Genomic DNA, 15966 nt, shown 5'->3' with positions numbered 1-15966 from the left:
GGAGGAAGAATTGCAAATGGTGATTGGTCACATTTACTGTCAATCTCTTTTTTTGCCCATCAGAGTTGGTGTTAGGTTATGGTGTAAAGACTCCTGACACTTGGTTTAGCAGCTTAAGTGCGTCACTCGACAGGCTCTTCTCTTTGCAAAACACACACAGAAATCTGCAGCATATGAGTGGACTTTATGGTTATATGTGGTTATTTGGTGACTCTTTGCGATGGAAATGAAAACAGTCGACAACAGCGCGGGTGTCGCATGAGTTTGTGGTTTAGACATGGCTAAAAGACGCGAGCCAAGTGTGGATACAGCCGTCTGTGCAGCTGCTTTAATAACTTTGGCTGTTCACCTCTGCTGCATATTCGTTATCTTCTGATGCCAGCACGTGTTTGGTACATGCGCTGTTTGACCAGTGTCTGCTGCGGAAACGGCACAGTTTTTTGTGTTTTTGTTGTGGCTGTACTGTACGTGAGTGTTTTGAAGGCTTTGAGCTCTGTTTGAGCTGGTTCTGGGGCATTTAGTGATTTGCAGGAAAAATAAGGCTGAACAAATGCTTTTTGTCTTTTTTATTTTTTTGTTATTTGATATTTTGGAGATTTTTTGTTGTTGTATATTGCAATATACCGTATTTTCCGGACTATAAGCCGCACTAGAGTCGCTCCGGAGTATAAGTATAAGTATAAATATAAGTATAAGTCGCACCCCGACCAAAACTATGAAAAATTGTGCTACTTATTGTCCGGAAAATACGGTAATGTCATAAATAATTTCTTTACACCCAAATTTGTCTGGTATTGGCTGAGTATGAACAGCATTTCGCTTTTCAAAACACTTTTTGCAACAATTTATGATGATGTGCTTGTCTCCTTGGAGATGATATTGTTTTGCCTTGAATGTTCCACAGAATGTCATTCAATTTAATCCATCATTTACTTTGTTAGAGGTGTTATTATGTCACTTCTCCGCAAATCTGACCTGCAGCTTGGCCTGGTAGTGCCACATTTTTGGCTCAGTGGAGATAAATAAGTTTAAAGCCATACTGTGGAACATTGTAGGCAAAAGCAAAGCACACAAATCTCCATGGAGACGAGCATCAGAAAAGGTACTGTGTGCACTTTTAAAACATGCATTTTTAACTTCTTTCCAGCAATGAAAAATACAAATGTTTTGCTCGTATCATTCACGTACAGAGGGATTAAGTTGCTCTTCCACGGGCTCTTTAGTTTACTTTGTCTAGTCGTTATAGCCTCTCCTCCTTTCTTTTAGCCCGGCTTCTCTGGATTTGCCTGCAGGGGCCGTCTTATCTTCGACAAACTGCTAATTAGTTGCAGCAATAATTTTCACGCTCACCACTGAGGAGAGGTTAGGTGAGCGGCACCGTGATACTGTGTGTGTTTTTCACAGATTTGCCACTGTGGGCTCGCTGGCACTAATCAACCCGCACTTGAAAAAAGGCACAATCGAGCGGGAAGAAGTCACTCCCCATTGTTCAGCGAAAATGAAACGTTTCTAGTGTTCTCTCAATGTGAAGGAGTGAACGGGAGAAGGGCACTGCTATGATACACTATAGAGTTACTTATATGTGTAATATATGCTCAGAAATATGTACTTTATGGCTAATGCGTGCCAGAAATGAAAATATAGAACATGTTAGCATTAGCAATTGACTATATGTAATTATTAAATGTGCACTATGTAAAGTTTTTGGTGCAACGTCTGCTACCTGATGTCTCCATGGAGATGTTATCGCATAACGTTTTTCAAAAATAGAGGTTTTATCGCTCAAAAAATTTCCACAAAAACATTCTTACTGAAAGCGAGCTTGCCGTTCCACAGATATGACCAGTGACTTGGCTTTGATATGTCTCCATGGTGGACACTCGGACCGAAAAGTTACATAGTGCACCTTTTTAAACTGATTTTTGCATTTTCAGTGAATTAATTTACTTTTGCCGACCCAAAATAGCACATTGTCTTGCTTATGAACGTGAAAATGCAACGACAGATATCTACTCAATCTGTGTAAGCTTTATTTGACTGCAGTTCATCCATTTAGCTTCAGTTGACTCAATAGGTCAGGTCAGTCTTTGATTTTACTGGCCCTTTTTGTTTAAAGTAAATAATCTAGTGTTTCCATTACTGCTGAGCTTCGCAGTAAAATGAAATGGCCATTGCAAAAATTGACAGAAAGTTAACCACCCAGATATCCAGCGCGCTAAAACAATGTATTCATCAGCCTGGATTTTAGCCACGGCGTAACTAGTCTTTATCAGCTGGGCTAACTACCACTTAATGGGAAAAGCCGTGGAGGGAATAGATGGAGTGCTGTTTGAATGGGACAATACCTCTCAATTGCTTTCTTTGTTTTCCAGCAGAGGTCCGTGGGCAGTTCATCTTGCAGCACGTATTCAATGAGGTGACTTTACTATGGCAGAAAAAGATTAAAACTCAATGAGGTATAAGACAAAAGGGGGGGTGAGCGGGAGACCATAACCATAGTAACAGGAGAGAGTGGGATGGAGAGGCTGACTTAAATTCTATCACAATGCAAATAAAGTGCCTTTCAGGAGTTATTTGCCGGGTTATTGAGGAGACACCAAATCTTCCCCTGACGTCGCAGGAGGAGATGGAGCCGTTTTTAAAATAATCATCTCCATAGGGAATGGGTACTTTGCTCTTGGTTGTGGGAACGGAAGCATGCAGACGGAAGCACACATTTTGAAATCGTTTTTACTCAGATATGTTGCCTAAAAGGAAATCTAACGCATATAGATGTCTTCATAGAGCCATGTCAATGATTGGTTAGTGGGCGTGAGTCATGGCTTTATTAAACAGACTGCAAAAAGCTGACTTTGTTCTTGAGGATATTGTAAAAGCAGCTCTTTGTGTCAAAATGATACAGCTGCAAGATGTCTGCATCTAATTCTAAAACATTTGATTGAAGAATTGGCCTGATGTGTCACTGTGTTATGTTTTGGGATGAGAGCGGTGAGAACACGGAGCACATTAGTCACAGGTAACAGTATAGATAGCTAGTACTACAGCGTTTAAGATTTGCAATTAACTCTACGTAAGCTGAGTAACTACAGAGTAATCCACGTCGTGGCATAGGCTATATAAAGGATATTAGACGACCAGAATAGCTTAGATCAGTCAGACTTTGCTTAATGTCTAGCTACGTTTTTAGAACCTGTGAAACATTAATATGTAATGGACTGAAATAAAGCTATTTTTTTCCCCCCTTTTTGTTACTTTTCATCACTGTCTAGACCACTTCCTCATTTTGAACTGTCAAGACGCCATCTTTGGGAGGTAGTGGGGTGATGAGGGGGCTTCAAATGTGTGTGTGGGTGTGTGTGTGTGTGTGGAGAATGTGTTCTCTTGACCCCTCGGTAATATCACACATCAAAGAGAGCACCACCCGGCAGCTGGTAGGCCCGGAGGAGAGGGGCTGTTGGAATTTGGAAGGATTTTTGAGAGATTTGCTCCGTCTAGGCCCACTTATCTGAACCTATGGGGAGAAGTGGAAAGTAAAAAGCTCAATGATATTTCTGATCCCATGAATATTTGACATTGGTACCGCAATAGGCCACACGCACGCTCCCTCTTCTCCTCGCTTTTATCCTGGTATCTTGTCCTTTATAGTAGTTTTTCTTCTTTTACCCTTGTCACTGCCTCCGAGGCGTTCACGATGCCAAACCAGCAGCAGCTTACTGACACGGGTTCTTTTGCAAATGATGGGGTGTTATGCTACGTGCTGTTGGATTCTGATACTTGTGCAAATGTTTTATTATTATTTGTTACACCTTTCTGGTCCCTGCTTAGTCATAATGTTGAACTGTGTGGAGAAAATTCACGGCTTTGTTACTTCCAGGGGCATATCACTCATGACAGGAAATACTTCAGTTCATTGCTTAGTTGGCTGTTTGATTTAATGTTAACTCCAGGTCAGGTGGTCTTTCATATCGACTGAGAACGCTGGGATTAAGTGACTGTCGCCTTGTACTGCTAATAGTGAGGAACAGGAAGCTTTTGAAATGGCTTACTAACGATGCAACTATTAGCAGTGTGATGCTAACAGATCTGCTGTGATCAAAATGAGTCCAATGTGAGTCTATGGACTGTTGATTGTTCAAATGTAGTATTGTTATTTTTATCATTTCAGAATTAAGTTTATTTAGCATGCAGGCATGAGTGTATGGAGAACAGTTCAAGAGTTATAGCTTGGTGCAGTGTTGCCATGTCTACGAGCAGAATTGAGCAGCTTTTTAATACCTGCCACGAGTAAAAAATATTGGCCGGAGCAGTTTTCCATGTAAAATGTATTTATTTAAGAATAAACTAAATGAAAGCCCTAAATTTCAGTGACAGATCTTCACATCTGAAGCCAACCGCGCTCTGTGGAGCTTCTATTTGTACGAGAGAGAGAAGAGGGGGAGGAGGAGTTCCACTTTGTTAAATACAGTGTAAAATATAGTCGTCAGGTTTTTACGGTAATTTTTTAGACGTTCTTGCGCAGGTTTCGCTGCTGAAGCTAGTGCTACGCTTGGTGACACAATGCACACATTAGCAAACTCCGATAGCGTTGAGTTTTCCTTCCTCCGACTTGAACAAATGCCCAGGAACTCTGCTCTTATACATCCCACTTCTTAACTGGGAGCTGGTCAAGGGACTCTCTTCACATATGAGATTGTGATATAGCACAACGTGTCGGTGTAATCCCTCGTCCAGGAGTGAAGGATTCAGTTGTAGTCATCTGGACAGTCCAGATGGCTACAACTGAATCTTTTTCTAAAATGATATAGTACAACAACAATAATAACAACCACAAATACTAGTTTTGAGTGGTTACTATTGCATACACAATGTAAACGTTAGTTACAAGTCAAATCCGACAATATTCTGATCTATACATTTCTTTATCCTACAGATGAGCATTTGCCAAACTGTTTACATTCAAGCTAATTCTGTTGGACCGCTCAGAAGTTAAATGACCGACTTCCAAGTGCCTTGAAAGCAACATGATGCCAGCTGGTTATTTTGTTGTTAGCCGATTTGAAATAGACTCTTTATGGTATTAAAACAAAGCTCAGATTAAAGTCTAACTTGAGTAACTTCAGACTGAGCAGTGCCTCCTGATGTATGAATGTGTGCGAGTGACCATGGTGTTTGGATGGGCGGTCTTTATTGTTTAAACCATGTATAAATGAAACGTGAAAACTACCTGATAACATGGCTAACCAAATATGTTGATCTGGCACAATATGGCGTTTTAACAAGCCGCTGTGTCCCCCCCTCTGTCCCCCCCATAGTGCTGGACGTGTACGTGATCAGCACCGACGGGCAGGTGCAGGACTTCAGGTTCCCCCAGAGCAGTAAGGGCGGGAGCTTCCTGCAGCTCTCCGCCAGCACGGTCAAAGCCAACAGCAAAAACGGTATGAGCTGCACCACAGCGCTTAAACCTGTGATTCATCTCCTCTTTACCTTTAGGTATTGTTATTGACGCTAATGATGTAAAACCACCGTCTGTTATGGCTTATGGGTTTTTTTATTGGACAGTATATCGCACTAATTGGATAACAGGGGACACTAATGCTACAAAAAAAAAAAAGTCTGATTCTGCACAAAGGGGGTGGTGAAGGGAGTTTATAAATGTTCTGTTGTTTCTTAAAATCCGGCTCAATTTGTGCTATAGGTGGCAGCAACTGGTTCAGTCATTGTGGGTAACTATCTGTGTGTTATAATGGAATTTACAATAGAACTGTTACTATTAATTCACAGTAATTTCATTGTGTTTTGTTTATCCAGACACTGTTGAAGAAAAGCTTTTGCAATCACTCTTTAACACTTCTTCTCTTTGTTTTGTCAGTATTCTGATTCGATGATTTTGGTGTAAACGGAGACTATGTTACTATAGGCAAACATTTTCAAGTTAATTTCCATTATCCAGGTATAATAACAACAACAAAAATGTATTCGGTGAACAGATTTTTTTCTTTCTCAATACATAATATTGTGTTAGTTACGTGTTAAAATTTCCTACATTTAGCAACTCCTCCTAGCACCACCTACCATATTAGCATTTCCCATATAATGCCCCCTTTTTCCTTAGCAGATGAAGATGAATCTGTTATTGCTTGTCGCAGGTGTTGCTAAGCTGGTCTTCGTGCTTTACAAACACCTGGGGCAGTTCCTGAGCACCGAGAACGCCACGCTCCGAGGACTGGGCGACCCGAGCCGGCGCAACCTCTCCCTCACAGTCAACTCACACATTCTGTCCGCCTCCATCACCAAGGAGTCCAGCCGCGTGTTCACGGCCGACCCAGTGATCTTTACGCTGGAGCACCTGGATGTAAGCCCCCACTCCCCTCGAGACCTCCTCCACTCCCCCCTCCACCGCTCCCACTGCACTCTGAGTAATGTACAAATGCATGGAAATGTCAAGTCACTCTTCAGTTTGAGAGCTCCTTGTGTTTCTGCTATAGAGCAAAGAGGAAAACTTATTATAGGCTTTCTAGATACAATACAAATATGCTGATATGGTGTAGTATTATATATTGATTCACCATATCACTATCCTACAGAAACATAATTATATACTAAACAAATATGTTCACATTAGTTTAAGATCAATTTTTCCTTGAGATATCTGAACCTTTTATTCTCATTATTATTGTACACAATGAGTCAAAGTTTGGACACAATTTGTGTAATTTATTATTATAATTTTTTTTTTAATTTTTATTAATTATGCTGCAGATTCGCACTGCATGGAATTTCAGAGTCTTCAAATTGCCACCTTTTGCCAAGGGTTTGCAGCGCTCTTGACAATGCAAAGGGTGGAATTTGAGGATGAATGTATATATCTAAACTTATGTTTAGATATATACATATAAGAATTTACACACAGTAATTAATCTGCTGCATCTACTTCACTACTACAACAGTTGAATACATGATATGTCTTATCTTATGTCTGCCATAAGATAAGATAAGCCTTTATTTGTCCCACAATGGGGAAATTTCAGTGTTGCAACACAAAGTAGGTACAGAAGTAAACAGTACAAGAACAGACGACTTAAAAAAGCTCTTATAAAAACTCTTATAAAAAACCTCTTATACTCTTAATAAACACTCTGTATTCACATCCGTAATCACTAACAGCACGTACTGCTGTCAAAGTAAAACTTTTATTCTACTGCACATACCCTTTTCTGTCAGTGATTAATGAATGTTTGTCAAAACACAGTGTCTTTAAGGTGCAGTGTGAATAATTTCTCGAAAGTTTTTTGTCTGATTAATCTTTGGCTTTTCCTGGCAATTAGCTCCTTTTTATCACATTATCAAAGTATTCTGTAAACATTTGATCATCAAAGATGAATTGTGCTAGAGCACAAAAATAGACCCTGCATTCCCATATCTTCATACACTTGACTATATAAATTATAAAATGTGTATTTATGTACATTCATGTATATTGCAACGTTCATTTAAATTTAATATCTTTTTTCTGTGTTTTTGCAGAAGGAGCACTACTACAATCCCAACTGCTCCTTTTGGAACTACTCTGAGCGGAGCATGATGGGATACTGGTCCACGCAAGGCTGCAAACTCCTGGACACTAACAAGAGCCACACCACCTGCTCCTGCAACCACCTGACCAACTTCGCTATCCTCATGGCTCACAGGGGGAACGTGGTGAGTAGTGCAGCCTCAACAACAACATATATCATTTTCTCTTCAATTGTCCGCCAAAAAGTCCAGCAGTACTAATCCACTAAAGCAGCACCCATCTATGTGTCACGAGGAGAGAGTGGGCTTGTCATACACTGGTTACTGGGTGTAACTTGAGTTCTATGAGCTTTTTAAAAATGTATATAGTGCTAAGTTGACACTTTTGAGCTTTTAACCATGTAATAACAATGTTCCTTCATTAAAAAAACATATCCAGAGATGTATTTAGCTTCATTCACCCTAGTTTGATGAATCCTGTTTAGTAAGTCGCCCCTTCTGAGCCTCAAAAAGAGTTTTTCTCTGGGATATTAAGTGCTGTTTTAAATTATTAATAATCATTGCCAGACTCGTTCTGAACTTTTTTGTCATCAAATCACGTTCTTTACAACTGCCTGCTTAAATTAGCAGATCGGCGGTAGGCTAGGTTTGTTTATCTCCCCAATGTAATTTCCTCTGCAGCCGGTAGCTGGAGCAAATACTGCAGGTCCTCTCCTCCTGCTGGAGAACTGCTGCAGGTGATGATCTTTCAGCTCAGACACGGTATTTAAACCCGACTGATGCAGTGAGTGGCTTCTCATTTCTGAACCGACCATGTGGAAAGACAAATCCCGTGGTCATGGAAAAGATGTCAGTGTGTTTGAGAAGGGTCAAATCATTGGCATCAAGCAGAGAAAACATCTAAGAAGAAGCAGAAACAAATCTACTCCAGATCTGATCTCCAGGTCACTCTCACATCATCAATACATGATCTGTGTGAGAAATAATGCAACACTGGGTGGAAATACATCTTTTAATATTGCAGAAGCTTATTGAGACTGACTTTTTTGGGGGGGGGGACATGTAGAGTATGTGCATTCTGTAGAAAATTCCAAAATATGAGATCCCAAAGGACTCAGGATCATGTTTAAATAACAATACAAACAATGCATACTATTACACTCCTCTTTATCTGATCTTCAATAGTGGTAAACGGCCCTGGCAGCTAATCAATCAAAGTGAATAATGATGATTTAGTAGACCTCTGATTCAAAATTGAAAGAACTATGCATATATGCCAGACTATTGTCGACTGAGATATTGGCAGAACTTAAGTGAAGTATGTTTGTTAACTAATTAGCGTTTTAAAATAGAATAATGAGACCGTATAAAGATATTTTGAGCATTTCTTCCTCAATAACGACGACACCACAATAGTACTTTGTGGCATCCTTAGCGCTAACTGGCCCTCCTTTGTTACACTCTGGCCGCGGTTGTTCTTCCGTTTCGTTGATAGATTTTCGCGCACACTCCAAGAATGGCATTTCAGTCAAGATAATTAGATTGTTGGCGGCGTGCGAGGGGGAGGAGGGCCGAGGGCTTGAGTGAAAATAGGTGCTGTCACTTAAAAAGAACAAGATAGTGGATCAGCATGGAATACGGTATACTATTATCCCAAGTAATTATGTTTCACCTGCGGTCCGTGTCTAATACTCCTCCTGCTCGTGTGTCCTTCCCTGGGAATCATACGTGGGGGGAAGAAGAGGCCAAAAACCCCAGCTTAAACTTAAATTCGCCCTCCTCTTGAAGTGGCGTGGGGATCCGTTTGGTCGTGAAACGCAATTACAATCCAATTACATGATAAATAGCATGTGTAGCAAGGCATCCAGGATAAGTGCGCGGTTCATTTAATAATACGTCGCGACTGGTGAACTCTTTGGTCCTGTGTCGTTCGTCTTGACCTCAACCTTTAAACCACAAGCGCCGAAACCAGACCCCCGGAGGCAAGCCGCACCAATTCCCAGACAAATCACCTCAAAAGCAACTCTTGGCCTCAATAAAATTACAAATATCTCAAGTGAAATGGCTTTACTTTCTTTTTTAGCCCAGCCTGTTTTTGAGTGTGGGGAAAAAGGACTTTCTTAAAATGAAAAAACCTCAGAACCTCTTGAGAAACGGTGGCATTTGACTCCGACATTTAAGGGGAATGTATATGTGGAAGGGACATCAAAAGGTGGCAGATGGTTGCGGTCATTTTTCATCCCTATAAATCGTCTGTTTTTTACGGTGTGGAAGGACGCTGTGGGCTTTCAGCACAAGTGGTACTTAAAGGTAGAGGAGGCAAGCAGCGGACCAAAAAAGCACACTTGTTTTTATGTTAGCTTCAGGAGCAGCGCTAAATTGAAAGATGTGAATTGGAAAATTAGTAGCGTCAAATTTGTTGTTATGAAATTAAAAGACTGGAACTAAATGGGTGAAATATTGCACATGAGTTTGAACTGTAGGTGTCAGAAAGGGGAACTGAATTTGATCTTTCCAGAATAGTTTTCGAATGATCGTAATCTTTATCAAAACTAGTGTAAGTCCATGTTTATATCAAAGAAACTACAATAATTGAATTGAGTGTTGAAAATAAATCTATTGGTTTTTTTAAACATTGTGATATAAAAGTTAATTATCAAACCCTTTCTTTAGCATCGCATTAGAGTTTAAAATAGTAGTTTGAATTGTTTGTATGACGTAGTGAAGTATGAAGTCAATTACCGTTTAAAATGTATATACAGACAAACTATATATAAGTAAAAAAGATATTGAATAGCCTTAAATAAAATGTATGAAGTGATCGCCCCAAACTTTTAAGGAAAACTGACTAGAAATCAGAAGGAAAAAAATCTATAAATCAACACATTGCATCAATTTGAGTTTATTCTGTTCGCAAACATTTTCTCATGTATTTACTTTAACTTGGAACATGTTGTGTACTTGAGACACATTATGGCTGGATTTTCTCATTCAAGATTTTCACTCGTAAGAAGATGCAGTCATGAAATGGAACAACAAATGCACATTTATGGAAAAAAGAAAACACACAGAGGTTATATTCATACCGTCAAGTGAAGAAAGAAAGGTTGAATTTGACCTTGGAAAAGAAATGCAACAATCTTGTATATAATGATGCAACATAATAGTATAATGCTATACAACACAATCAATTATTTAGTCACGCCACGGCTCCACTATTGAACGATCTGGTCCCATGCCTCTCCACATTCACTCCATTTGCATATGTTTGACAAGAAAAGGCACACAAATCACTTATTCCCTCTTTAAGGAGATGAAAATTAGGCCTTGAAATGTAATCTCCATAGCAACAGGCTCTTTAACGCCGTTCTCTCACGGTTGTGTTTGAATCTCTCTTCGCCAGGCCGACGGCAGCGTCCACGAACTGCTCCTGACCGTCATCACGCGCATGGGCATCGCCGTGTCTCTGGTGTGCCTGGCCATCAGCCTCTTCACCTTCTGCTTCTTCAGAGGTCTGCAGAGCGACCGCAACACCATCCACAAGAACCTCTGCCTCAACCTGTTCATCGGCGAGCTCGTCTTCCTCGTGGGCATCAACATGACCGAGCCAAAGGTATTAATGGAGTTAAAAAGATGTTAGGTGAGAGCGGGCAGCCGTGTGAGCAAAACGCAGACGAATTAAAGTTATATTTCTATCTATTTTTGTGCATAAAGTTTGGCTCAGTTTGTTGAAAGCGGAAAATTAAGTTTTAGTATAGTGAAGAATATGGATACAGAGGTGGGGAATATATTTAAATGTTGATAATGTTGTGAATTTGAATAGAAGTTATACCGTTTATAGCTTTAAATGCCACAAAATGAGCTGATTTTAAAAAGAAAAAGGTAAAAAAGTTGCATTAAAACTTTAAAATAAGGATATATTTTGATATTTCTGCACTTTTGAAATTCATTTCACCAAGAGTTCACATTTGTCTGACAATTAAGCCTCAACTAATATCGTACATTCCTGTTGGCTAGACATAATGTTCTCGAGATTCTCCCCTCCTAAAAAAATCAATATTAGTTTTTGTCGATATCGCCCACCCTTGTTTGTCGAGACACAGTGAAGTAAACTGCAAAATAAAGTCACCTTCATTTCACCTCGTACTGTATTTTCTCACCGATGAGAAACATTTATTCTGAAATTCTGAGCTCTGTTTGATTGGAGAATACTCTGTGCTTTCTGTATCAATCACAGTTGCACTTTGTTTCAGAACCTCCACAAACGCTCTCTGCCGTCATAGATCAAACTTTGCCGACTCATTTTCGCTGCAGCACAAAAAGTACAACAGCTGCAGCTCAAACGTATTAAGATCATCAATATCAGGCCTTTTTATTTGGGGGTGGATTTTGCCAAAAGCGTCCCGTTTGAGAGCTTTTGGTTTGAAAGCGCCTCTCACCTTTGTGCGTGCGTCTTCCTGTCAGCTGGTGTGCTCCATCATCGCCGGGCTCCTCCACTTCTGCTTCCTGGCCGCCTTCGCCTGGATGTGTCTGGAGGGCGTGCAGCTGTACCTCATGCTGGTGGAAGTGTTCGAGAGCGAGTTCTCCAGAAGAAAGTACTACTACGTCTCCGGCTACCTCTTCCCCGCCGCCGTGGTGGGCATCTCGGCGGCCATCGACTACCGGAGCTACGGCACACAGCGGGCGTAAGTTCGGAGAAAGAAATTGTCCTGATGAAACAAAATACATGCGTTCGCGGTGACGTCACACAGCCGGGACGTCCCCGTAGCGGCCATTTTAAAAGGGGCACGCGATAGATAAAAACCAACACAACCGCATCCTTTTCTACGGCATAATGAGCTACGAATACTTTGATTCTTTAGATGATAACGGCAAACTAAGGTACACAACAAAGCTATCATTCCTTGGTCAGTCAACAGAGCAATGTCCGAACAGATTAAGCAAGTTTTTGTCATTTTGGCCCCATATTTCCTGGATTTCGTATGTAGTAGACGTGCTGTTGTGCCCCTTTCAAAATGGCGGACTCGGTTGCCACTGCACAAGTTCCCGGATGTGCGAACGCATGTATAGCTTTAGCGTTTGTGACATGTTAATATAAAAATATACATTGCCTCATTTCCAGATCAGACGGCAAGATTTTATCCCATTTGTTTCTATGTGGCAGACTAAAATAATTTGTTTTGATGTTTTTGATGTATTTATTCAAATGTATTATGGAACATTAGCGTCCAGTAAACTTATTAAAGTGGCATTTGTGGTGATTTATGAGAGAAATTAGAATTTTCCGCATTAAGACCGTCACGGGTGGCTGCATGTCTGATTATTTTTAGTATTAAAGTAGTAGTAATAGTGTTTAAAGTGATGAATTTATTTCTTTGACAAATATATGCAGAGATTAATGCCATGTTTTTTGTGCCGTGAATCTTCAACTGCTTTGTCTCGAAAAGGCTTTTAGACTACATTGAACATTGAACATTATAGACTGTTAAAAGTTGAGATTGCGATGCGTTTTATGCCACCAGGCGTCAAAAATGTACAAATACTTCCCATCTAAAACCACAATGACTAGAATGTGACCAAGACTCAGCGAGACACTTGCTGGTCAACACTGAAGGACGTCATTTGAGAAAAATTCCGGATATGAAACAGCTTCTTGATTACTTTTGAAGATGGCCCTTTCAACTTTAATGACAGTATTAAAAATGCTTTCTTGTGGTCTTCCTGACTTGATTTAAAATGCTTACGTCAACTCCCTGACAACGAAAGGAGGCAAGATCTTTAAAAAGTCATCATAGAACCAGTCAGGGTAATGATCTTCTGTCAAGGCGCGTTCTCTCTGCGCATGCATGAATGTATGTAATGGTATCGGAAAAAAGCCTCAGCCTCAGCCCCTGGACAAATGTTCTTTATGTCACTGCGAGAAGAAGAGTAGGCTGTGTGCAAAACCGCAACATTAATGACTACAGCAGCGAGCTTCTCCGGCCCGCTGGGTACTTTATTCTTTGCATGTGGATAATTGCTGGCCTTGTCAGTTAAAGAAGTTTATGCACTTCTTCGAGCAGCAGGTGATTTGTACCACTGCAATCCCCTCGTTTGTGGGATTTTCAACCTTTTTTATTTTGTGAGTTTATTGCTGGAGTCATTGCTTGATTTTCGGTCCTTGGTGGTAGTGCGTGAGATATAGTTTTGCTATGTGTATTCAGACAGTTGTAGCCATTTTCAGACTGTGAAGTCATTTAGCAAACAACCGCTAACTTTAGCTTTAGCACGGAGCCAAAAACGACTCCCTGGTTTCTTTCTACCATTCTTGTGAGTGCTCGATTATTTTCATAATCGTCCCATGTTATTTCCATTAATGCTGTCCCAGGATGTTCAGTAAAATTGAAACGTAAATATGAATATTTTTAGGCTAACTGTGTAAATGAGAAAACTGTAATTAAAAGTCCACTTTATGTTTTTTGACCCTGATTCTGGCTTGTGCTTTTAAGTACCGGTTGTTTTGTTGCAACCTGTTTCCATTCTTTGCTGCGTACGGGGCAAAACCGTTTTGTATAATATTAGATCAATCTAATATTATTTTACATATTATTGCAAGCACAACACATTTTCAACATATAATCTGACACTCTGTTTCTACAATTGACAGATTAAATGAGGCACATTAAACATTCTTACATTAAAGGTGCATTGTGTAACTTTTCTGCTGGAGTCTTCACGGTCTGATTATCTCTGGAATGTTCCACTTCTATATCTCCATAGAGAAGCGGAGGATACCATCAGGCCTGGTCAATAAGTTACACATCAGATCACTGAGCTTACAGAAAACAGCAGTAGTGAAATAAATGCATCATATGTTTAATGCCCGTGTAAAGTTCTAGACTAGACAATATCACTGGGAAACGCAGACGATGGACTCTCCACCTGAAAAGTCACGCGCTGCACCATTAATTACAGTATGTTAGCGTCTTCTCATCTCTCCCTCCTGTTCGCGGTCTGAGATATATTGTTCAACTACACATGGTCATCCACATTTGTAGACATTTGCAGACCGTGAAGTCATCCAACCAATAACCACCAACTTTGAGCTTCCCATGGCACCGGTCCAATCCCCCACTAGGCTGTGCTTCTCTGTGGTCAGCGGAGCCTCCATCGCTCTTCAGTAGCCCGTTCTGTACCGCTAGCCCTTGATCGATGACACACAACTTTGTTTTGGCAATGAGATGATTAATGAACTAAAGTATACCCCCTTTTTCTCCAATCTATAGATGCTGGCTGAGGGTTGATAACCATTTCATCTGGAGTTTCATCGGACCCGTAACCTTCATAATTGTGGTAAGCACGTGTACAGGTATATCTTTAGACTGGGAAAACATTATAGATTTTCTCTTGCTTTTCCAACTCTTGTCCGTGCGCTGGCAGCTTCTCACTTTCGCGATCAATTTGCATGAAAGGAAAGTGGTCCCATTATGGCTGACATGAGGACATCGGCCTCCACTCAGCCATGAAATCCTTGTGAAATCAGAATTGGTGAGCAAGTTGGAAGTTGTTTGGGGGGCTACGTTTCGAAAGAGAGATGGAGAGGGAATACTCCCGGACGGGCAATCAAGCATGAAGGTCATTTGCTCGTTGGGAAAAACAAGGGTGGCGGAGTGCGGACGGAGTGCAGGGGTGGGGGGGGGGACATGGGAGTAATGAGTGGGTGGGCCGGTAGACACCTATTACCACAGCTCATAGCCCCGCTGCGGATCATGACATGTCCCCAGCCAATCCGAGCACACGGACATCTTTATCTTCAGCCCCTTAATATTTGATGTGCTGCTAAGGATGACTCACTCCAGCACACACGGGCCAACCAAACCTGCAAACCTGCACCGGAGCGTGCGCAAGGAGGCGGCAGAAGCAGAAAAGAATGGCATGTAAACAGAGGGACCTTTTGAAAGCTTTCTCTTTACATTGGTATTTGTATCTTTGTCAGGGTCTAACAGTTAGAAGTCTCGCTTAGTTAATGACACAATGAGAACTGAATGAAGAGTGATCTCTTTATTCTAGCTGTTTTAAACTAGGCATTACATCAGGGGAGATGGTGAAACGGTGAGAGAAAATGCCAACTGTCAAAACCCTGTCGAAAGCAGAACATGACAGACTGAACCAGGACTGAAATAAGGATTACTTCGGAATGATGAATTAAAAAGTTACGGATCTTGAGTACATATGTTTGTGTTAGTGCCGTTATGGCGGGGAAGGAAAATGCAGGGAATACTACATAAATTCCAATTTATTGTAGTTGATTAAAGGTGTACTGTTCTTTACTCACTTTTCTTTGTAACTTTCTGGAGGGTGTGCAACCTGCTTCAATCTATGGAGATGTTATTGCTTCATCTGGAATGTTCTAAAGTATGGCATCAAACTTTTCTTTTTTGTATGTATTTCTTTCTTTCTGTCTTTCGATGAACA

At 40.7% G+C, this 15966-nt stretch overlaps 1 protein-coding gene across 16 annotated transcripts in view; it reads left to right on the top strand.

The window, feature by feature from the left end:
* The window catches only part of LOC140356573 (adhesion G protein-coupled receptor L2-like), a 136767-nt gene that overhangs the window by 98953 nt on the left and 21848 nt on the right, over window positions 1–15966 (top strand). For all 16 annotated transcript variants that reach the window (XM_072441621.1, XM_072441620.1, XM_072441622.1 and 13 more), the window contains 6 exons: window positions 5313–5435; window positions 6147–6352; window positions 7525–7698; window positions 10916–11125; window positions 11977–12197; window positions 14778–14844. In XM_072441621.1, the coding sequence (XP_072297722.1) occupies window positions 5313–5435; window positions 6147–6352; window positions 7525–7698; window positions 10916–11125; window positions 11977–12197; window positions 14778–14844 (1001 nt within the window). The remainder of the gene's footprint in view (window positions 1–5312; window positions 5436–6146; window positions 6353–7524; window positions 7699–10915; window positions 11126–11976; window positions 12198–14777; window positions 14845–15966) is intronic.

This window comes from Eucyclogobius newberryi, unplaced genomic scaffold (genome assembly GCF_026437365.1).
Source record: "Eucyclogobius newberryi isolate DKJ021-1_F unplaced genomic scaffold, fEucNew1.0.hap1 SCAF_12, whole genome shotgun sequence".
In the NCBI taxonomy this organism is placed as follows: domain Eukaryota; kingdom Metazoa; phylum Chordata; class Actinopteri; order Gobiiformes; family Gobiidae; genus Eucyclogobius; species Eucyclogobius newberryi.
Note: the sequence above shows the minus strand (reverse complement) of the source record. Positions and strands in the feature narration are given on the sequence as shown.